This window comes from Taudactylus pleione, unplaced genomic scaffold (assembly GCF_031769625.1).
Source record: "Taudactylus pleione unplaced genomic scaffold, aTauple2 ptg000015l, whole genome shotgun sequence".
Lineage (NCBI taxonomy): Eukaryota > Metazoa > Chordata > Amphibia > Anura > Myobatrachidae > Taudactylus > Taudactylus pleione.
In genome coordinates, this window is record NW_028284417.1 from 16,149,219 (window position 1) to 16,173,386 (window position 24,168).

Here is a 24,168-nt window from a genome sequence, read left to right on the forward strand (position 1 = left end):
CCTACATTAGCAAGCAATATACTTTAAAGTAGTAATGGGGAACAGACAGCCTACAAACTCTGGGCGTCCCTGTCCCCCCCCATTATGTTAAAAAGTAGTAAGGGGTCAATTCAATTATATGGCATGTAATCGTGTATGGGTTAATATTCGCATAGTATGAATGTATAGTAGAAAAAGGAAAATTAAAATGTATTGTGTGTTTGACTGTAAATCCCACATATCAGATATGATAATTGTCTGAATAATGTGATACATATGTCTAGGAGAATCCACAGAGCAGAAAAGGAATATTATTTACCTTGAGGACCAAGTTTGGGAACCACTGGGTTAGCGAATGAGTTTAGTTTGTAAATGGTAATTAGCATATAAGACTTGTTATAAATAAGCCACTCAGTGCTATTAGCATATCTTTTTGCAAGTATATTTTATACTAGCTGGGATACCTGGCATTGCCCAGGTTGAAGAATGGACCTTGAAGTACAACTGCAGCTTTAATTTTTTTACATTGCAGACCAACATTGGAGACTATGGCATATGGAAATGTGCTTGGATGAAATTGGTAACTGTCAGTGCAGGTGCAGTGTGACAGTTGATCCTCCTACTCACTGCTCTTCTGTTGGAGCTATGCCTGCCCCCCACTGGTACATATTAGCCTGTGTCTTCAGATCAGTGCAGTTTTAGGCACTGGAAGACATCCTGAGCGAACTTGCTTAAACCAAAATTTCAAATCAGAGACTCCACTGCCTACTTGGTGGGCACCATGTAGCCCTTCATGTCCCTGATGGATTTCAAACATAGCCAGAAACCTAATCCTGGTCAAACTACATCGCCATGCCAAATTTGGTGGAGCTAGGTACAAAACTCTGGCTGTGCATAAAGGACAACAGACACACACAATCTTACTTATTATATAGAAGTGCTGACATACTTTACAGCACTGCACACTGAAGGGATTATGACAAACAAATTACATACATCATCATGAAACAAAGGTATATCTGGTCCAGTCTCAATGAGTTTACAGTCTAGGTTTGTGGAACACCTGATACACAATATAGGGAATTATTACACCATACAACACAGAAATACTTTTAATTTGTTTCCTTTTTAACAATAGTCATACTTTACTAATTGAGGTCAAGAAAAACTAATATGACTTCAGAATGTTTTTATTGGCTTTTGTTTGAGCCACACTACTTGTGCTATATGTACCTCAGTAATATATAGTGAAAAGCAATTTTTAAATATTCAGATTTTTTTTCATATGACATACATAACCGTTGTTTCAAATGAATCAAACACAAAATGAAAAAACACACAGCAACCGAAAGTATTATCTCAATAGTGGCCTATATATGAGAGCACATTCTCTTTGCTTGACGCTTGTACGCCTCTTCTGGGGCATCTCTTGTCACTGCCCAGCAGTAGTCAGCAGCATAGAAGTTTCACCCTACCCTGATAATCTTCATTCCATTACTGACATGTCTTGGTGGAATTGCTCACCATGCTTGTCACTCACTGCACAGCAGTTGTCAGGGCAGAAGTCCAGATGAGAGTCAAGAAAGTGGATTTTTTTAAGTAACATGTTGCAGCCTAACTGATGATACTTTTCTGGAAGGTTATTCACAATCTTCTGTTACCCAAGAAAACATGCACACCACATTTAAAGGCTATCCAAGCAGCTTTCTCATTAACCTTTTTTTGGTCCACAAATTCGTGAAGTTTTTATTCTTAAGAACTTCACGAATTTGTGAACCAAAAAAAAAAAAAATTCCTTCCTTAACTATAGCATTACTCAGAAGTGGAAATTTTCCTCTCAGGTACTTGACAGCTTCATATTTGTTCATCCCCTTCATAAGTAAGAGTTTGATGTGTAAAGGGGGGTATTTTGCTTCTATCAACTGAGGACTGTGATGGACATTTCTTTTTCTTATGGCCTACAATGACTACATGGTCATTAATGACTCAGCATTCCTGTATTCAGGTTTGCCAACCTATATATTGATGAGATGAGACAACACAAGAACCAGGCCTTGGAGAAACCTTCAAATAGTCATAACTGTTCTTTGCATTTATAATAACAGAGTCTCCAACCTCTTCTGGTTGTGGGATACAGAGCTAGGATTTATGTATCACATGGCTGCAGAAACAAGCAGGTAGGGCCCAGAGCTGATCTAAGCTACAGCTATCTCTAGCTATTGCTTGTATGCATTGTGATGTCACAATGCAAGTCATAGCCCTATATAAAGGATGCCCAGCTACTGGCAGCCATTTTGTCCTAGATTGCTACTCTCTGAGTAGGTCTTCCTTTGTTTGACCCTGCAACAGGCGCAGCTGGCCTGACAGGCGCCACAAAGCGGTTCTCGCTCACCTCTCCGCCGCAAGGGGGAGCAGGGCCTGCCCCTTCTAGTACCTTCCTATCTCTAGGTGCTGTTTGAAACCCCCCCATGGCAGTTCTACCACCGCCTGCGTGGAGTGCAGTAGTGACCTGCCTGGCCTCTCAGGCTCATTGTTACCGAACTCGTCCGACTTTTGAAGGTACGTATTTCTTTTTATTTTCTCACAATGTTGTGTATTTTGCTCATTTTATGAATGAAAATTACAAAGGTTGTGGGTATTTTGCGGAAATATGTAGGTTTGTCCAGGGTGGCCTCTTAGTCACACTGCGCCTCTTATAATTTAGTATTTTTTGTTTTACTTGCTTTAAGGTTAATAAATGTGGTTTTGTGAATCAGATTTCCATATATTCTCTCTTTGTATATCCTATTGAAGGTCACTGATCACTTTAAGAACGTTCACTTCACACACTTCCCTCTATTTGATCTGCAGTTTTTAATTCAGAAATAATGGTTAAAGCAAATTATCTATAGTGACTGAATGAGTTAAGATGGGTACACACTTGTCTAATCCTCCGGGCATCCAACTCCAGACCAGACTTTTCACACAATTCTATTGGAGACAGGATCACAGATTCAACACCCAATATATACCTACACACCTGTCCAATTTTGCATCAGATTCAGATCCACGGCTGCTAAAAAGATTCTGTCACCATACACACTTTTCCAATCTTTGGCAGACCAGCTGCCACTAACAGGGATGAATTAGGATAAAAATTCATAACACAGGGATGAATTGTGAGAAAAACTGATAACATCAAGATAATCCTCTATAAAATTATGCTCTCCGTTGAATTAAAGGGAAAAAAAAATGTGTGTATATATATAAACAAAACCACATAGTAGCAACAAGCAGAACGCACTCACCAGGGCTTCTCATTAATGCTCAAAAAAGAGCTTGATCACATTATGGGTTCAATGTTACAAGTCAATGTTTCGACCACATAAACATGGTCTTCTACAGGACACCACCAGTGAGCAGAGGGCAGACAAACACCTATCACCCAGAGTCACCTTATATAACCTTACCAATTAATCCATCCAATGACTCCGTACATATTAAGTGCCGTCACCCCAGCACATTTTAGATATATATTATACACACACACATATGAGAAGTGTGTGAAGTTTTTGGAGGTAAAGTAAACAACAAGCACGCTCGGATTTATTCCCTTGGAAAAAAGGACTGGCTTAATTCTGATAAGACCAAGTTATTTTATAATTGGCATCGATTTTATCTAAGCAAGACATTTCTCCTCCTTTTTGGAACTTGATGTAAAATGAATTATTTGTGGTATTACTACATTGGCACCTTCTTATTTAAATTGTGTAACTCATGAGTTTGCAGTATAATTAAAACTTTGATATGCTGTTGTTATTTACCTGTACAAAAGGATGAATTATGAACAGAATGGTGCATTTACCACATTCTATTGTACCACTCAGTAATCCCAGACTCCTTCATCCCCTGCATTATCTGTAGTGCTAGAGCATTTTCAGAATAGTCAGTTTTTAACATTCTCTGTTGTGCTGCATTGTTTCCATCACTTAGGGGCAACCCAATTGCCACAGGTCCCCTTGTGGTGCAATTACGTACGGCTGTATGTGAGTACTTGCAGCTGTATGTAGGGCTGCGTGCACAAATGTGCGAGTCCAGCACGAGAAAAGGTGTTCAGGTGCCATTGGCGGCGTTTGTACACCATTGCAACAGCAACTCTCCCCCTTCGCGGGTAACTGGATTGACCCCTATATTTTGTTTGGCTAGTTGTATTGGACAGTTTTCCTGTGAAATCAATTATCAGAGACCAGAGACCATTTAAAGAACAGAAAATTGTAGTTACCTTCATAACTTCTTCCAAGTAACGAGTAGAGCTCCCATTAGCATAGGCTGTCTGCACAACTGCCATTTTTAAAGATAAATCAACCTGTGCAAGTTAGAAACAAAATAGTAATATGTAATCTGAACCAAGTATAGCATAAGCCCATTCAACAACATACATATATTTCATACGCAGGTACTAATGAAAACACAACATTATTCCCCTAATTTATAATTACCACCACTTCCCATCATTATGCTGTATCCACTTGTACCTATTGTAATTATGGGTGGTCACAGTAATCCCCTCACCACAGCTATCGCTCTGACAGTCACTAGAAAACTGGGAAGACATTTCAGCAGATCAGACAAATGAGCAATGGTCTGACAGATGCAAGGATCTGGAAGGGTAGAGACCGTTGAAACTGCGCACAAAAAATCATTATGTGTGAGCATTGCAGGTACACCTGAAAATGCACATGGTGGAAAGAATGAAATGTCTCTTCCAATTCATAGACTAGGATCATTCCCCTACGGTTATGTTTTCAGTTTCTCTCAGAAAGTGCTGTTCCGTTTATTTATTTATTATATATATATATATATATATATATATATATATATATATATATATATATATACACACACACACACACACACACACACACACACGCAAGGCTGGTTCAATAAATATGGTAACAAGACCTCTCATTTCCTAAATGGAATCAACTTGTACATATACGTATAATCGGAATCTGTATGTAATACCGCCGGCCGCATGGCCGGCAGTTCGAATCCTGGCAGCATCAGGCCGATAGATGAAGAGATCCCGGCAGCGGCAGCCCAACAGCGCTGGAAATCCCAATCGTCCCCAGGTAAGTACAAACTAACCTAACCTACCCCCCCTAACCCTCCCTTGGGGGTGCCTAACCCTAACCTCCCCCCCAGGTGCCTAACCCTATTCCCCCCCCATAGTGCCTAAACCTAACCCTCCCTTCCCCGCTGCCTAAACCTAAGTCCCCCGGGGGGGTGCCTAGCCCTAACCTCCCCCCAGGGCTGCCTAACCCTACCTTCCCCTAGCCTAACCCTAACCTCCCGGGGGGTGCTTAATCCTAAATCCCCCCCGGGAGCCCTAAACCTAACCCTCCCCCCTGCGGCTGACCGCTAACGGCGCCCCGCATCCCTTCGATCGGGATGCCGGGCGCCGGAATCTAGACGCCGATCATTTCAACCTCACCAGGATAGGACAGTTGGGAAGCCGGCTGTTGGTATAATGTTAGCCGGCTTCCCGATAACATCCCTTATAATCAATAGTATGGCCTTCGCACAAATAATTTTTCCATTTAGTCCCCACACTTGTGTAAGCATGTTCCAATGGTACACCAAGGCATCTATCCTGGCATAGAAGAAATCAGTGTAAAGTGCCTGAAGCCAGGATATGACAGCTTGGTGGACTTTACCATCGGTTACAAATCTCCTTGCACCCAGGTGCTTCTTCAATGGTTTAAAGAGAAACACTTTGTGCCAGGTCAGGGCTGTAGGGAGGATGGTCCAATACCGTCAATGGTAGTGCCGTAAACAACTCATGTGCACGGTTGGCCTGGCGTTATCGTTCAGCAATACAATGCCTGTTCACAGCAACGTAGGTAATTTTCGACAAATTGCCCTCCGCAACCGACTGAATGTGTCACAATAGCGGTCAGCAGTCACAGCATCTCCCTTGGTGAGGGAATCAACAAGAAGCACGCTCTTGTGCTCCCAAAACACGGTCTGCATGACCTTCTTAGCCGATGGAGTTGTTTTGAACTTCTTTGAAGATGGGGACGATGTGCGTTTCTATGTCATGGATGCTTGCTTAGTCTATGCTGTCACATGTTGCACCCACGAGGTATTGCCTGTAACAATATGCTGCAGGAACTACACTCACTCCTCATGGTACTGCGTCAAGTGCATGAGAGACAATTCCATCCTATTGGTTTTGTGAACTTCTGCAAGTTGCTTCGGTAGCCAGTGTGAACACTTTTTCCTGTACCCCAGTTACTCATGAACAATGTTGTGTATCAGTACCCACTGAGATGTCCAGACGGTCAGCAATATCACTAACTCAAATGTGTCTGTCCTCCTGAATCAGACCTTCAATGCAGCACAAATTGTCATCTGTGATGGACGTGCTTGGCTGGCCGAATCGCTGCTCATCTTGAACATCTGTCCTGCCGTTATCAAAGTGCATCAAACTCAAACCTGTTTCCGTGACTTGATGTTATCACCGTACACCTCGACAAGTTGGCTAAGAATTTCAGCTGCTGATTTGCCCTTTAGACACTGAAATCTCATGACAGTATGCCCCTCAATGTTTGTCCATGTTTCCGACAGCCCCGCCATCTTACAACTGATATTGGGACAGTATGACCGATATTAGGTGCAGTCTAATGGCTGTGAGGAGAAGCAGTGGTCTACCTGCTCTGGCCTGATGGGAGGAAAATTAAAATGAAAAAGAAACCATTACATATGTGAGAGGTCTTGTAACATTACTTAAGGAACCATCCGTGTGTGTATGTACACGTATACTGTATACTTAACCTTACCTTAGTGCATAACCCTCCCAACTTCTGAGAATGTGGGCATATTCATGTGTCATTTCAGATGTCAACATTGTGTTGTTCACATTATGTATGTCGACATTGTTATTGTCGACCTTATGACTGAATCCTGTGTATTATAAATGTAGCTGTCTGCCCATTGAAAATAAATAACTGGTCTTTGATATAATATTCATGCAATAGAGAGAATGCATGTTTGAGGCTGCAGAGTCTAACCATATACACTTTTAATGCACGGTCTTGTACTATAATCAGATTATGTTTGTTATGCACCTTATTACGTAGTACTATTAAATACATGGGAGTGTGAAAAATAAAAACTTCAAGTGACCCATCCATTATATGGTTCTCATGTGCCCCCGATATTTCCAGGAGAGAATGCATCCATATTAACATCATTTTCCACACCAAAAGGAAAAATCTGGGTCCCCTAACAAAGAATATACAGACACATGCCCAGTTTTCACTTTTATACATTACCTTCAACAAGAGTTCTTTAATAAAAGTGCTTATTAGTGTAGCAATTTTATCTCCATCAAGAAGGTGAAAGCAATTACTAGGGTCATTGTAGTAGTAAACAATACGGTCAGCATCCCCATCAAAGGAACAGCAGCGCTCTCCAGGCTTCATGTCTAGGCCTAGACATATAAAACAAAATGTATAGTCCCTGCTACAGGTTACAAGCAACACAGAACATCAATATGTAGACTTTCAGCTTGGTGAGTAATCATTACAACATGACAGTATCAACAACTAGCTACACATGGAGTAACTGGCGATAACGTACCATGCACATGCAGGATAGGAAAAATATCATTTACATCAGACTACAAGTAATAAATCCATTCATTACAGAACATGTGCATTTAAGCCTTAAACCCACAGGAAATCAACAATAGTAACCAAATCTGGATTGTACCAATTCAATGAACAGAAATAATGTTGTGTAAATTGTTTTTATCTGTCTGTTTAATTTTTGGCAGTACCTCAAATTTAAGGGGACACACACACACACACACGGAAACTGAGACAGTACATCATAGGAGTAACATGTCCAGGTTTGCAAGATTGTCTTCCAGAGACCAGACTAGCTTTCAGTGGTTGGGAAGATGAACAAGCATTTGTACAGTAGATGCTGGGAAAACAGCTAAATTGAGAAAGCTGTAGTAATGTGTGCTTAAACATTTAACATAGTTGCTAGATGCCTCAAAATAATGGTCATTTGAACAACATTTACCTTATATAAATGAACGTAAACAGGTACACTATGTATACAAAAGTGATTGGACACTGACAGCAAGTAGATCAAGATTTTATTGATGTCAGTACTTTGTAGGTCCACCACGTGCATTTGGAACTCGTGTGCAATGGTATGCATTTCTCTTGCGCGTGGGTGTCCAATCACTTTTGTCTACATAGTGTATATATTTTGGGTCAGATCTGTATTGAGCAGATCAGAACAGATAGAGCTGCCAGCATGTGCTAAGCAATTGCTGAAAAGCAGGTCCTTACCCTCAGGAGGCTTCTGTTGGACTTTCACATAGTCTGCACCACACATACTGTTCAGTTTCCCTTTAGAGCCATCATTGAACAGCTTGAGAGAGAGCACAGTTTGAATGTACTGCTCCATTTCCTTTAACTTCAAAGCCCCAATGCCATTAGCTCCATCTACATTCAAACACCTGTGTTCAGCTCCACAACTGTGACACTAAGGACAGAAGTTACTGTGTCAGTATATATCAGTTTGATGTAGGTGAATATTGGGCTCAAATTTAAAAACCAAATATGGTCTAAAATTTCCATTTGGTAAGAAAAAAAACTCAACAGTGAGGTTCTCTGTTGGGGAGCAGATAAAATATGACTCAAGTAGTGATCTGTAGAGTTCCCAGAACAGTTTCTAGGCAACAGATTATTATCCCAGTTAGGATGCTGAGAACCATAGTTTGTTTTGATTGAGCTCTGACCTCTCACTTTCATTACTTGATGATGTCTAACACTGTATTAGTGACATCCCAAACAGAATATTATTTTAAAAAATAAACCTTGGATTGATGAAGAGGGAAAAAAAAAAAAAAACTTCTGGCTTTATATTTTTTTCCATAACAAACTTGGAATGTTCTATATTATTTGTTAGGGAGCACCTTACTTATTTTATAGTACCATTTGGCTTGCTTTTGTTGTGCTGTCTATTGCTATCATATCAATTGTTCCTCACTCCACTGCTTCCCCTTTTGATAATTCCTTCCTTAATCATTCCTGGAAAGTACTTGATAAAGAATAAAAAAATATATATATTTTAGTATTAAGGACGTGAGCACTTTTTATAATCCATTTAGAAACAGATCAATCAGTACTACAGAATCCTCCACACAGCCTCATCATTTAAATGCTGTGCGCAGGGTCCCTCTCACATACATAGATTTAACATAACCAAAAAATCACACAGCTTCTACCCCTTTTTCCCCTGGATTCATACATACTCTCTACACACCTCATACACACTCTTTCATCCCCTCCTCAGACCTCAGGAACAATGGTGGAGACACACACACACACGGAATGCTGTGTATGGCATATAGCAGAAGTTCCCAAAATCCGCCATTACCGTCCAGGTTTTAAGGATATCCAGGTGGTTAAATCAAATTGACTGGAGGTGCTAATTAAGTCACCTGTACTCAAGCACAGATATCCTTAAAACCTGGACTGTAATAGCAAAGTTTGGGAACATCTGGCATATAGTAACACTATAAGAAAAGACTAATTAAAAAAGATTGAAGATTAATATGCCGAGAGAATGATTAGTAATGACAATGCTGCAGTTAGTTTGTGGCATGGATTATTGGAAAAAGTGTTATATTGATACAGATTGTAAACGGCTTATTATACATTGTGACATGGAGGCTGTTGTATGAGGACTGTTATAGGATAATATGGAGATTGTGATGACCACATGAGGATATGGGGACTGTGTTGTGATGCATATAGGCTGAAGTGGAATTTGTATTGTGTTAGGGATAGGGGAAAAATACTCACCCGAATGCTGGAAGAACACAGCTCTGATACGGAAGTCACAGTCACATGACAGCGGGGACCCGGAAACTGTGTTGGAGCTGTCAGGAGCAGGTAAGTCACCGCTGGGCCACCAGGGATGATATGTCAATATTCTAACATGTCGACATTTCATCAGTCTACAATATGAATGTCCACATGGTCAATATTGACATTATGACCATATCGACATTCTAATGTTGACTTTATGAATCTCAATATATCATACCACACCCGTATATTGAGAGTAAGTTGTATATATAAGGAAATCACTGCATCCTATATTATTGCTAAACTAATGCTGCCTATGTAGGAATTGTAATAGTCTAGGAAACACATAGACGCTAGTGTGCATGCAAATATTTATTATATCTTTGTTGAAGGGTGTGGTATGTTAGGACGACAGTTATGTCAACATGCATCAGGTCAACATGAGAATGTTATGATGGCATGTAGCACGTTGGCATGGTTACTATGTCAACAGTGGTCATGTTGACATTTCTCATGTCTATACGGATGACCTGTCGACATGATAGAATTTCAACTTCGTGTCTCTGGTGGCTTAGTGGGCATTTACCTGCTCTAGTCAGTTGCAGCCGCTTCAGCGCGGGGTCCGGGTCCCTGTGATCGTCACATCCGGTGCAAACGTCTGATGGAGTGGCGGTTTGGGCGAGTATTTTCTGTCTATCCCTAATCCTTCCCCTAGTGCCTAACCTTCCCCCCTGCAGCCTAACCCTAACCTGCCCGACGGCGACTAAATCTAACACCACCGGCAATCTGAGAATGGCGACATTGTAAACTTGGCGACATTCTGAGTCACTGTATAAGGAACAGAATTACTTTCTTAAGGCTCTGGAGATGTAAAAAACCAGAAGTTAAAAAACTCTTTGCATCTCAGAATTGTGCTCCCTGAGACAAGGTTCTCGCATCACTTTATGGTTGGAATCGCCTTACTTCCACCTCCACACACTCCAATTCATGCTGGCATTTATTGGTTACATGGTTTCAATGAAAAGTCTTTAATGGTTTTAGAATTAAAAAAAATGATTACCTCTTTGACTAATTCATTAAATGCTTTTGACAGTTTTTGGTAATATCCTTCAACAGTTGGATCCCCGTATCCTCCATTTGTGTTGCGACAACAGATAATATAGTGCAGCTGTGGTGTAGTCACTAGACCATAGTCTTCAAACAGAGAAATGGAAAACTATTAATATTCTAAAATGACGGCTTATTTTAGCATTATTTAATGACTTCATCTCTGCATAGGCAATCATGTAATGAGAGTCACTTGCAGACAGTATGAAATTACTGTACCTATAAAATGCATAGAGATTGAATGCTGCCATCTATAACAGAATATGTAATCCACTGCCAGCTAACAGTCTTATTTGTTACATACCATGGTATTTGGACTCAAGAGCAGTCACTCCATCTATTACTGCACAGGAAAGGTTTTCGCTGCTTGGTCTGCAAATATAAATATTAAATTAAAAATAAATGTGAACAGATTTATAAAGTTTTTGTTAGAAAAATAAATAAAATACAAAGATAGTGATAAGTAATTGAAATGTTAGTGTTTTGTAGAATCGTGACCGACAATGACATTTGCATTTCTTCACAAATGATAATGCAAAGTCATTTGTTAACTATGAACTATAATAACATCAGGGGTCAAATGTAATAGGCTGCGGCTCTTTTGATATTGGCAAGCCCCGTGCGAGACTGCCCGATGTTTTAAAGTAGCAGTCTTCTAATCTGCAAAATCAACCTAGTTTTGCCTAGCTAAAAGACTGCTACTTTAAAATATTGGACGGTCTCACACGGGACTCGCCAATGTCTCAAAGCTGCAACCTATTACATTTACCCCAAGTGCCCATTTTGGTCAACAACCTAATTAAAACACATTTGTGATGTCACAGTACAACAATCTTGCTATTTATTGAGAGGTGCTAGGTAAACAGTCTCTGCACATCATGAATCACGATGACATATTGTTAGGAAGGTCCATCAGTCCAATAAAGTTAGAGGTAGATGGGTGGTCCTCGGAAATGACTCCAGGGAATAAGACTGTAATCTTAAGCAAGGAATGGTCATATGATACACCTGAAAGGAAGCTGGAGCTTAGGCAGGCTAATAAGTGGCTGAGAAATGGCTGCAAGAAAAAAGGGTTTTGGGTTCAGAGAGAATGTTTATTTATCTAGGCTACAAGCACTACAGTAAGGACAAATTATATATCAATGTATGGAATAGAGAAGAGGAATGTACAGCTGTATTGGAGAAGCAGATGGTTAGAAGGTTTAGGAACATTTGAAACTAGGAAATGGAGGGTATAGTGCAGGTAGAAAAGATGGAGAAGAGTTTTGTTAGGCGAAATAACAGAAGTGGGAGGGTGGGGGGAATTGGGTAAGGAGGTAAATAAAAATGAAAATACTGGGCTGGATGAAAGTCATAACAGTGGATTTGCAAAGACATATTTTGGAAATATGAGAGAGGAGGAGACATTTTTGTGTATAAAAACCTATTAAAGACCTAACCAGCATAATAAGACATGGTAGCGTTCACATGTGGGTGCAGGGTAGTGGAAGGGCACAACACCATACTGCAGGGATGGGAAACCTCAGGCCCGGTGGCCGTAGAAGGACCCTGGAATAATTTGGTCTGGTCCTCTGAGCTTCTTTCCGCTAGCCTCATCTGGATAACAGGGTGCCTAGAATGTCACCCTGCAGCCAGAATCTATGCAGCAGTGCCTTTGAACACTCATCCTCAGGATGCCCCGGGCTTTGCTTTAATCACTGCCAATTGTGGCCCTGCCCCCGTTTGAAGTCACATGGAGAGGCGTGGCCTGCACCATGCCCACGCATAATGTTATATATATCAAAATGGCCCTTGGCAGAAAAAAATAGGTTCCCCACCCCTGCCGTACAGATTGAGCAGCCACTCTAGTACTTATTCTTTTCTGTCTTTCTTAAATATTTTTTTTTACACGACAAAGGAAGCATGATTGAATACACAACAACATGATCAAATTTAATTATGGCTTCTAAAATATAAAATTAAAAAAAAGGTATACAAAAAGGTATACACAAACCAGTGTATTCATTTTGCAGAGTTCTGTAGCAAGCAGGTCACTAGCAGAGAGACTTCATTGATCTGTGCCACTACAGGGAAAGATAATGGAGGGTCCAAGCCTTTTTCTGGCAGGAGAAGATCACATTGCGCCATTCCCAAACTGGTATACATTAATGTAAAAGCTGCATTCATATTATTATGCTAGTTATCCTTTATAAATAAAGCACCAATATTGTAGTCATGACACAAATAAACACACAATGACATAAAATAGAAGGTAAAGATGGCCTTGACTAAATTAGATTATAATTTAAAAGTGAAGGAAATAGTTGAGACATATGATAGCAGAATAAGAATTGTAGCTGTGGGGGAAGCGTGACCAGTGTAAAACAAAAGCATTATTAGCCACAGATGGTGAATCAGCAGTGGTATACTCTTTACTCCCTCGAGGAAACCAGTTATCCTTCTCTTTAAGAGACTCTCTTCTCACCCATTATCTCCTTTCCATTCCCTCACCTATGCTTTTGACACCCCAGCAAGTCACTACCAGCCTACAATGTTTTCCTCCACAACTTTGGCAATCCTCTAACCCGCATTCCCCAAAAGTGCTCAAAGACCATGCTCTGCATCTCTGGAGGAATAGAGCTCTCTTACACTTCAAATTAATTTGGTCCTATGTTTAGCAAGTGGGATTGCAAAGCTAATCAAAGTTCAAGTTAACGTTTCCTCGCAGTCCTCCAACCCACTTCACCTTCAAAATTTTGAGCCTATCAATCCTGATGTCTCCTTTCTTTAAATACCCTGCCACCTACACCAGGACTATCTCCAACGGTTGATGTTTGCTTCATCCTCTTCTACTCCCCACCGTCCACTTGCCCACTCGAATCTATCCCCCACTTTAACTTCCTTGCTCATTTTATACCTCACCACTAGTACTGTCACCTTGTCCCTCAAACACAAACTCGTCTCCCCGATTCTTAAGAAACCTTCTCTTATCCGCTCATCTCTTGCTAACCTGTGGCCCATTTCTCTCCTACCCTAAACCGAACAACTACCTCTCTTCCTTCGCCTGCTACCACTCCTTGCTTTAACCACTCCAAAACAGTTTTCTGTCTCTTCACACCATTAAAACTTCAATACCCAAGGTTACCAATGACCTCCTTACAGTCAAAGGGACATTTCTTTATACAAGGCCTGGTCAACCTCCAGCTGTTGTGAAACAAGTCCCAGGATGCCCTGACACAGTTTTGCTATGGTAATGCTAAAACTGTGGCAGGGCGTGCTGGGTCAACAGCTGGAGAGCCATAGGTTGGCCAGGCCTGCTGTATACGTTTCCTCCTTGACCTCATGGCTGCTTTTAACACCAGTGACTACCCCTTCCAAATTCTCCACTTCAACCACTGTTGGAGTGGACAATTTGGAAGGGGTAGTCACCATATCTCGCTCATGGCTCTCCTGTCACTTGTCTATTTGCTCCTTTTCTGTCTTCACTTCCTCTTCCCTCCACTGACTGTGTCCCTCAAGGTTCTGTCCTTGGTCTGTTCTCGCCTCCCTATACACTTCTTTTTACAGAGAGCTTATGAACTCCTCTGGCCTATAATACCACTTGTATGTTGACGACACACTAGCCTACCTCTCCTGCTGTCTATCAGCCATCTACTCATGCATGACTCAGTGAATCCTCAAACTCCCTCTCCTATCCCCCCTCTCCTCTGTTCCCAAAGTTCGCAGTCTGTATCAGTCTTGACTTTGCTCTCTCTACATTCTGTTCCTCTCTCCATCCTGCCACCTACACCTTCGCAACATCTTCAGAATCAGACCTTTCCATCCCTAGAGGCCACCAAAACACTCATCAACACACTCATAATTTCTAACTTAGATTGCTTCAATCTACTCCTCTCTAGCCTTGTGATACCTTGCCCTCCTCAGTCTATCCTCAGTGCTGCTGCCCATCTAATTTTTCTACCTATGCTGCCCCCCAGCCAGTCAGCCCAATGGCTCCCTATTACCCTCAGAAGCAAATTTAAACTTCTCTCACTCACCTACAAAGCCTTCAAATACTCCTGCTTCCTTACATCTCCACTCACATTCCCAACCATTCACTTGACTCTACTAATGACCGCCTTTTTTTTTCAAACCATATACATATGAAAAGTTATAGCATGATATACCCAATGAGAGCAATAATTTTTTTGATCACCTAAATGTGCTTACCGTGTATCTCTTCCAATAGCTATAAAAGATTCTTCTTTCATATTAATAGATTCCTGCTTTATTATGTTCATCAGTACTGTCTGTAATTCATGCTGCTCTGCATTAGCCAGGTTAGTAGCATACAGCTCCCATTCCTGAGCCAGCATTTCTCCCATGGGGTCCACTAACTTTACTCCATTGTCTTCCTAAATAAGAATGTTTGAATGTCATGATCTGTTGAATTTGGTTATGAAACCGTACAATAAGTACAACATATTTACCCCACTAACCTCAGGATTGTGAGAGGCAGTGACCATAACCCCAATAACAGATTTAGTAATCCTTGACCTCAGAACTGCCAACAAGCCCATGCGATACATAACATGGTCCAGATGTTCTGCTTTAGTCCGAAATCCCGCCGTGCCATACTGAAGAGCGAGTCCTACAGGCTTAGCGTGACGGGTGGATGATGTCAAAACGGCTTCCAAATGCATGCTACAATAAGATGACATACCAACAACATATTGCATAGAATCCCAGATATATGGAATTTGTACTTCCAGAACATCAATATAATTTATCTTTGCTTCATGATGTAAATATGAAACTAAACTATGTACATGTATATGTACTAAAAAGAGTTATAAACAAGCACCTTCTAGTTTAAGAAATCCAGAAGTATCATATGGTAAAAGAAAATTAGTGTGCATACCAGATCAAATTAGTAAGCAGACATAGCAAATGCCTGAAAGGCTCTTTATGCACCCTTTTAGTATTAGGACCCATCCATTATTGCATAGTTCCCATGTAGAAACAAAAGAAAATAGATCCCATTGTGAAATATTTTCAAATTTATTAACAACACACAATATACACACAAAATACAAACCAGAAGGATTCTTACATGAACAGCATCAAAATGTAGGAGGTGGTCACAGGACAGCACAATGCCTCAAAGCGTTTTGACTCTTATGCAATACTAGCTGGGATACTAACGTTGCCTGGGTTGAAGACTGGACCTTGAAGTACACCTGCAGCCTTTATTTGTTTACATTGTCCTCTCCTGTAACCTCATTCCAATGATCCTGAAAAGGACCCCACTATTTGCTAACATGCTTGCAAACAGTGGTGTAACTACCGTGGGTGCAAGGGGTGCAGCTGCTAGGATGCCCAAGCTGCTTCTGTGGCTCCCCCTGCACCCGGTCACGCACACAAGATGGGCCGGGCCAGTCAGGGCCGTCGAGGGGGGCCCGGGCGTGAGCAATGTTGATTTGGTGCTGACCCGCCAGCTGATTACAGCTGGCGCTCTGGCAGGCAGACATGGAGAGACAGCGCCACCAGTCGCGATGCAATCAAAGGTCGCCGACTGCCAGCCAATCAGTTGCAGCACCTGACTGGATGCCGGTCCGTGAGCTCCGAATGGCTTGCAACCGGCGACAGATTCAAAATGCGCCAGCGCTGTCTGTCCATTTCTGCCGCTACGCCAGCTCTAATTAGCTGGCGACATAGCCCCAAAGCCACACCTGATGGCTGCTGATGGCACACAGAGGGAGGCGAGAGGCTGCTGGAGGGACATGGGGAGGTGAGTTGCTGGGGGGGGCATAATGTGTAAGGGGCACTACTATTGTGTGGAATAATGTGTTATATGGGGAACTACTGCTATGTGGCACAATCTGGTATTACTGTGCGGTATAATGTGTAAGGGGCATTACTGTGTAGTGTAAGGGGCAATACTGTGTGGCAAAATGTATAAGGGGCATTACTGCTGCATGGCATAATGTGTATAAGGGGTAATATTGTGTGACATAACCTGAATGGGCTCTGGGTGTCATAATATGAATAGGGTCTGTGTGGCATAACATGAATGGGCCCTGTGTGTGGGCAAATGTTTTTTACCTCGGGGGTGGGGGGGGGGGGGTTTCTTCTAGTTATGCTCTTGAATGCGCACAGAGGCTCTGGATTTAATATGAACTGGCATGAGTCATTAATACCCCTTTCACATTGCCATAAAATCACCTGGGTTACTGCACATGGCCGCGCAGCAACCCGGGTTACTGCGCAGTGTGAAAGGGCCCAGTTGATATTAGAGATGAGCGGGTTCGGATTAGGATTAGTCCAGGAACGATGAGGTTTGTCCATGAAAGATGACGTTTGCCTCTTTCTGAGACCCGATTTTTGGCGGGGAAAATCCGAACTTGGCGGGAAAACCCGCCATCTCTAGTTGATATAACCCGGGTTGAGCGACGCAGCATTTCAACCTGGGTAATGAGCAGGGTTGAACACGGGCATGTGGAAGGGACAGATGGCATGTAATAGGCATTACGGTGTCAACATGATGACTACTTCCCCAATTCTGTCTATACATGTTACTCCCCTGTCTCCAAACACCCATTCACTGCCACCACTGGTGTGAGTAGCACCCGCTCCCCAACAGTGAATTAAACATTCTGGCTAAAGGCCCCTAGGCCAGGTTTTAGCATGTGAACACCTATCGACCCAAGCTTTTGGTATGCCTGAAAACAAACAACATCCCGGTTCCATGACCCTGCTCTTTACCAGGGTCGGGCTGAGAGCCGAGAATTTGCCTGGTTGATAGACCCAGCAATTTGCTGTGCCTAGTCTAAAAAGGGTATTAGACAGATGCTGGCATGACTGGGTTTTACTTCCTCAGTTTTTTCATGATAACAGGGACACTGCAAGTGAGCATACTGTAACACTGCTTACATTATAATATTGGAGCATCAGCTTACAACCATTATATATATTCATCCAAAACATTATACATGGCGATATAAAATCATCAAATCAAACATAAATGAAATATAATATAACAATAAGTACAATAAGAATAATTAGGTGACTGCATGTTCTGCCAATAACTCCTATTCGCCTCAGAGAATGTCTGAATGAAATAGGACCCTTCTGATAGCGATATACAGCAAGAGCCATCCTGCCCCCTTACCTGCTGCTCACAGTCACTGTGCGGAGAGGCGCCGGTGACGTTACCCCTGGTGACGTTGTACAGAGCTGTGACTGTGACGCAGGAGAGAGAGACAGACAGAGGGCTGGGCTGTGACGCCGCTCCTCAGCGCTAGGGGTCAATCTACGGAACGGGATCTAGCTGTAACCCTCAGCGCTAGTGCTGCATAGTAGGAAGCGACGTAGATGACAGAGCCAATCACAGTACAGGGGGCGGGACAGAGCCAATCACAGTACAGGGGGCGGGACACACGACGTGGCTGCTGGGCTGAGCTATCTTACAAGACGGTGAGTGAACGTGTGTCAGTGTCAGTCCCGAGTGCACAGCATATATCATGTATTATGTATAGTCAGTCACGTTACATATTCTGTGTTATTTTAGATAACTGTCATTGGTTGAAGTGTTTATATTTAAAGATTGGAAAACGTACTGTAATCTTCACATCTACTGCGCTGTCTGAGTTCATTCAGACCGTGGCATGTTCAGCCAGAGACTTTTTTTCTCACAGAATGCATCACTTGCTGGGCATACACTTTAACAGAGGTTCCCAAAGACCTCAAGGCTCTCCAACAGTTCAGGTTTTAGAGATATCCATGGTTGAGCACAGATGATTTAATTAGTACCTCAGTAAATTTGATTTAACCACCTGTGCTCAACCATGGATATCTCTAAAATATGAACAGTTGGGGTGTCTTGAGGACCGCGTTTGGGAACCTCTGCTTTACAATTATCTGTCAGATATCTGTCCAATCTTGCTGGTTGGAATGACAACCTGGTAATGTATGGGAGCAAATGACAGTCGATCATATGGTTTTAAACACTGGAAAACGGACAAAAACAATTGTTCAAATTGGTTAAATTTGTTTTGTTTAACCATTTTGGCTGAACAACCATTTTTGTCTGTATTCCAGTGTTTTTGAGCAAATGTTCAATTGTTATTTGCTCCCATAAATTACCAGATTTTCATTCTAACCAGCCAGATTGGTCAGATATCTGACAGAAAATTGTATAGTGTATGCCCAGCATTAGTCGCATCACTAATGCGACAAAAGTACTACACTGTGAGCAAGGGCGCTGCTAGGGTGTTCGGCACTCCCCTGCAAATTATACATTTGCGTCCTACCACCCATATTCTATAAAGGGACATCACGCCCCAAAGAGGTGTGCTCTCACAAGTAACAACACATAAGTACCCCCAATTAAAATGACGCCATGCAGTAGCACATTCTTATTCACATTACACTGCACGTAGTGCCCGATTCACATTACACCACATAGTAGTGCCCCTTATTCACGTTACGCTACACAGTAGTCCCCCTTATACACATAATGCCACAGTAGTAGTGCCTCTTATACACATGCCACAGTAGTAGTGCCTCTTATACACATGTCACAGTAGTAGAACCTCTTATACACATGCCACAGTAGTAGAGCCTCTTATACACATGCCACAGTAGTAGAACCTCTTATACACATGCCACAGTAGTAGTGCCTCTTATACACATGCCACAGTACTAGAGCCTCTTATACACATGCCACAGTAGTAGTGCCTCTTATACACATGCCACAGTAGTAGTGCCTCTTATACACATGCCACAGTAGTAGAACCTCTTATACACATGCCACAGTAGTAGAGCCTCTTATACACATGCCACAGTAGTAGAACCTCTTATACGCATGCCACAGTAGTAGTGCCTCTTATACACATGCCACAGTAGTAGAGCCTCTTATACACATGCCACAGTAGTAGAGCCTCTTATACACATGCCACAGTAGTAGAGCCTCTTATACACATGCCACAGTAGTAGTGCCTCTTATACACATGCCACAGTAGTAGAACCTCTTATAGTAGTGCCTCTTATACACATGCCACAGTAGTAGAGCCTCTTATACACATGCCACAGTAGTAGTGCCTCTTATACACATGCCACAGTAGTAGAGCCTCTTATACACATGCCACAGTAGTAGTGCCTCTTATACACATGCCACAGTAGTAGTGCCTCTTATACACATGCCACAGTAGTAGTGCCTCTTATACACATGCCACAGTAGTAGAGCCTCTTATACACATGCCACAGTAGTAGAACCTCTTATACACATGCCACAGTAGTAGAACCTCTTATACACATGCCACAGTAGTAGAACCTCTTATACACATGTCACAGTAGTAGAACCTCTTATACACATGCCACAGTAGTAGAACCTCTTATACACATGCCACAGTAGTAGAACCTCTTATACACATGCCACAGTAGTAGAACCTCTTATACACATGTCACAGTAGTAGAGCCTCTTATACACATGCCACAGTAGTAGAGCCTCTTATACACATGCCACAGTAGTAGTGCCTCTTATACACATGCCACAGTAGTAGAGCCTCTTATACACATGCCACAGTAGTAGAACCTCTTATACACATGCCACAGTAGTAGAGCCTCTTATACACATGCCACAGTAGTAGAGCCTCTTATACACATGCCACAGTAGTAGAACCTGTTATACACATGTCACAGTAGTAGAGCCCCTTATATACATGTCACAGTAGTAGTGCGTCTTATACACATGCCACAGTAGTAGAACCTCTTATACACATGTCACAGTAGTAGAGCCCCTTATATACATGTCACAGTAGTAGTGATAGGAAACCAGACAGCATCATCCTAGGGCAGAATTTAAGCAAATCATTTGAAATGCATTTTCAGTCATGTGATCCTGTTATTCCACTGCATCACAGCCTTTCCTACCATTTACATGTTTGTTGCCCATGGTGTCTAGATTACCAAATAAAAATACTTAGAATAAATGTGTCAAAGCAATACAGGAGGACAATTAGGTAACATTGGTAATAAAAATGTGGGAGCAGGGTGTTTGGTGGTCAGTCTAATAGAGTTTAACTGGGGCTCATAGACCTCAACTTACACCCCTAGGAAGCTTCTTCCATTATCAGTAAAATAGGTTACAAATCAGTAATGGGGGGATAGTCTACATTTGGATCTTCTATAAGAACACTGCCCGGCTTACCTTCGTCCGGGAAGCCGTCTGTCTAGATTCCGGCGTTGGGATATAGACGGGCGTCAGGATTTGGACGCATGTCTTTAATCCCTCGTCTGTATTTAGAGTCTGGGGTTTAGTCAGACAGCTTCCCAGCCATCGGCATTTTGACTGTTTTCCATACAAGGAACATCCCAGTGAGCACCATATAATGCAGGGAACATCGCAGTGACTGCCAGAGTATGCAGGGAACATTGCAGTGACCGCCTGATAAAGTAGAGCGTAACAGTGACCACCAGATAATGCATAGAGAGTAAAGCTGGGAATCCACTATACCACAGGTTCTCAAACTCGGTCCTCGGGACCCTAAACAGTGCATGTTTTTCCAGGTCTCCTCACAGAATCGCAAGTGAAATAATTAGCTCCACCTGTGAATCTATTATAATGTGTCAGAGAGTAATGAAAACTTTGTGGGGTCCTGCGGACCGAGTTTGAGAACCACTGTGCTATACAATTTTCTGTGCCCTGCCTGCTGCCGGACCTAGAGTGAATGCTACTTGTGTCTAAAGGTCACTTGTGATACTCATACTCCTCCACTTTAGACACTATGGACCTGTTTCAGAGATGGATGGAATTGCAGAGCCGCACACATAAGAGGCAGTGCAATTCTGTCCATCTAAAATGCAAATGGCAGCAGGAGGTGTCTGTAGGAAACAGACACCTCCTTGCTGCATCTGCGATCCCAGCACTGCGACTGAGGTTGCAGCCTGGGATCACTTATGCTTGACTCTTTGCCCAGGCTGCGGTAGCTGAAGCTCACCGAACCCTGACTGGGTCCTGCCTGCTGGCGAGGCCAGGAAATCTGCGTCCACCAACGCAGACCCTGGCCTCCTCCCTCCAGGAAAACGGGACAACGCCCCTGTTTCTGGGAATACTGCCCAAGAACGCCCCTGTATCGCCTCCCAAACAGTGCAGCCTGTCAACCAGGTAACAAGTGGACTCGCTGATGGAGGACTGCACATGTGCAATACACGTCCTGCGCATGCACAGTCCTCTAACAATCAAAGATGTGCGCTAACCACCAGGTAAGAGTACATATCTGAATCAGGCCCTATAAGTTACTTTCCATGACGCTCTTCACTCTCTTGTCCTTGTAACACTGCCGTTCCTCCAGTGTCTCTACCTTTGACTCTTGTTTCTTTCTACATCAGGCTCCCTTAAAGCTCTGGGGGTGATTCATCCTCAGACGATATTGCTATCACAGCTGCTACCGTGGTAGCAGCTGTTATAGCACCCTTTATGGTAATGCAGCAGGAGGCATCATGCCTCTTCATGCATTAATGATTCGACCTGCGTTCATGGACGCAGCATCGGATCATCTGTGTGATCCTCGGCCGGCTGACTGACCATGGGGAAATGGAGGCCATCGCTGCCCCCTCCCTACCCAGAAAACGTCAGGAGACTGTCAATCACTGACAGTCTGCTGCCGGACTGCGGCTAACCATTGTGTTAGCGTATATCTCTGAATCAGCCCCTCTGTTTTTTGTCGTTGCTTCTCTCTCTACACATCTCCTCTAGGTGAACTCACTACCCACTACACCTCTACACAGCCTACTCCTGTATTTACCACTCCTTCTCTAACCTCTCTTTTTAACTATTCATTGCCACTTTAGACTTAACCAAATCTGAGCTCATTGTCTTTTCTCTACTTATATCTCTAATCCTCCCCGCATCTCCCTTCTGTTTGAAAACATCACGCTCCATATTCCTGCTACCTTGGTGTCATCATTGACTCTACCCTCTGCTTCATTCTTTATATCCAGTACCTCTATACCCTGCACTATAGAACTGATGCTTCTAAAGGCAGAAAAACAAGTTCTAAATACCAGTGTCATTTAATCTTGGCTAAAGGATACTGGACACTAAATCTCCATTAGGGAATAGAGAAAAAAAGTCTGCTAATCCCAATTTACTACTAGAAACAAAAATTGAGGCTGCGCTTATGGGATACAAAGCCATGAAAATGTACACATCGAGGAAACATTCATAGTTTTTAATATTTAAACATAAGCAAATATCTTGTATTAAAAGCACAAAAATATCACAATCAAAATAATCCAGATTATTAATACTATTAATAGCAGAAATAATCATTGAAATATTGAGTCAGCAGCATCCATAATAAAGGGGTTTTATATCCCATCTGCTAAACTCAAAATATAAAGGAAAGTACACCATTTAATGAATGGAACTTCCAGTCTATTATAGGAACATTCCGAATTCATTCATTTCCCCTCTCACAGGATAATGCATCTTGAGTCCTGCTTGCTTCCCGACATCTTGGTTTCCCCATCTTGTGTGGTATGCTGCCTGTTGTATTATTAAGTGTGCAGCTCTCTCCAGGTCTGGCAGGAACTGACATGCGCTGAGGTGGGCCTTAGACGGTTACAGATGGCCCCTGAGGGATTTCTAGGCAGCCTGGGCAGCGTATGAGCCGGAAGATGAGCCCAGGCCAGAAGTTTAATAGTGTCACGACTAGGGTTTCTCGGCATGGTGGTCGGCGGGTGTTACCTGTGCGGATGTTATGGCTGGTGCCTGGCGGGGAGCATTGGTCTTACCACCTTTCTTTCCTCTCATTCCCTCCTTGACCCTTTTCAGTCTAGCTTCCGTTCTCTCCACTCCACTGAAACTGCCCTCACAAAAGTCAGCAATGACCTCCTTGCTGCTAAATCCAAGGGCCATTACTCTCTGCTCATTCTCCTTGACCTTTCTGCTGCTTTCGACATTGTGGACCATCCTCTCCTTCTGCAAATCCTTCACGCCCTTGGTGACACTGCCCTCTCCTGGCTATCCTCCTACCTCTCTGACCGATCCTTCTCTCTCTCCTCTAATGACTCCTCTTCTCCCCCACAGCCTCTTGCAGTGGGTGTTCCCCATGGTTCTGTTTTTGGACCTCTCCTATTCTCACTGTATACATCCTCACTAGGTGAACTCATCAGCTCTTTTGACCTCCAATATCATCTCTATGCTGATCTATCAGATCTACCTTTCCTCCCCTGACCTCTCTCC

General features: G+C 42.6%; 2 protein-coding genes across 4 annotated transcripts in view; one reads left to right on the forward strand and one right to left on the reverse strand.

Annotated features, from left to right (window-relative positions):
* The window catches only part of PGM3 (phosphoglucomutase 3), a 38,971-nt gene extending 20,698 nt beyond the window's left edge, over positions 1-18,273 (reverse strand). The window contains exons 1-8 of the mRNA XM_088471821.1: positions 18,091-18,273; positions 15,419-15,623; positions 15,150-15,334; positions 11,266-11,333; positions 10,915-11,048; positions 8,328-8,523; positions 7,296-7,453; positions 4,241-4,324 (exon numbers count right to left, since the gene is read on the reverse strand). Coding sequence (XP_088327947.1) covers positions 4,241-4,324; positions 7,296-7,453; positions 8,328-8,523; positions 10,915-11,048; positions 11,266-11,333; positions 15,150-15,334; positions 15,419-15,622 — 1,029 coding nt within the window. The 5' untranslated portion in view covers position 15,623; positions 18,091-18,273. The remainder of the gene's footprint in view (positions 1-4,240; positions 4,325-7,295; positions 7,454-8,327; positions 8,524-10,914; positions 11,049-11,265; positions 11,334-15,149; positions 15,335-15,418; positions 15,624-18,090) is intronic.
* Positions 18,274-18,326: 53 nt separating this feature from the next.
* Positions 18,327-24,168, forward strand: part of RWDD2A (RWD domain containing 2A) — a 32,486-nt gene continuing 26,644 nt past the window's right edge. Inside the window, exon 1 of one of the 3 annotated variants that reach the window (XM_088471829.1) lies at positions 18,327-18,395. The gene's annotated coding sequence lies outside the window, so the exon portion shown is untranslated. The remainder of the gene's footprint in view (positions 18,396-24,168) is intronic. The other 2 variants (XM_088471828.1, XM_088471835.1) reach the window with 2 other exon arrangements.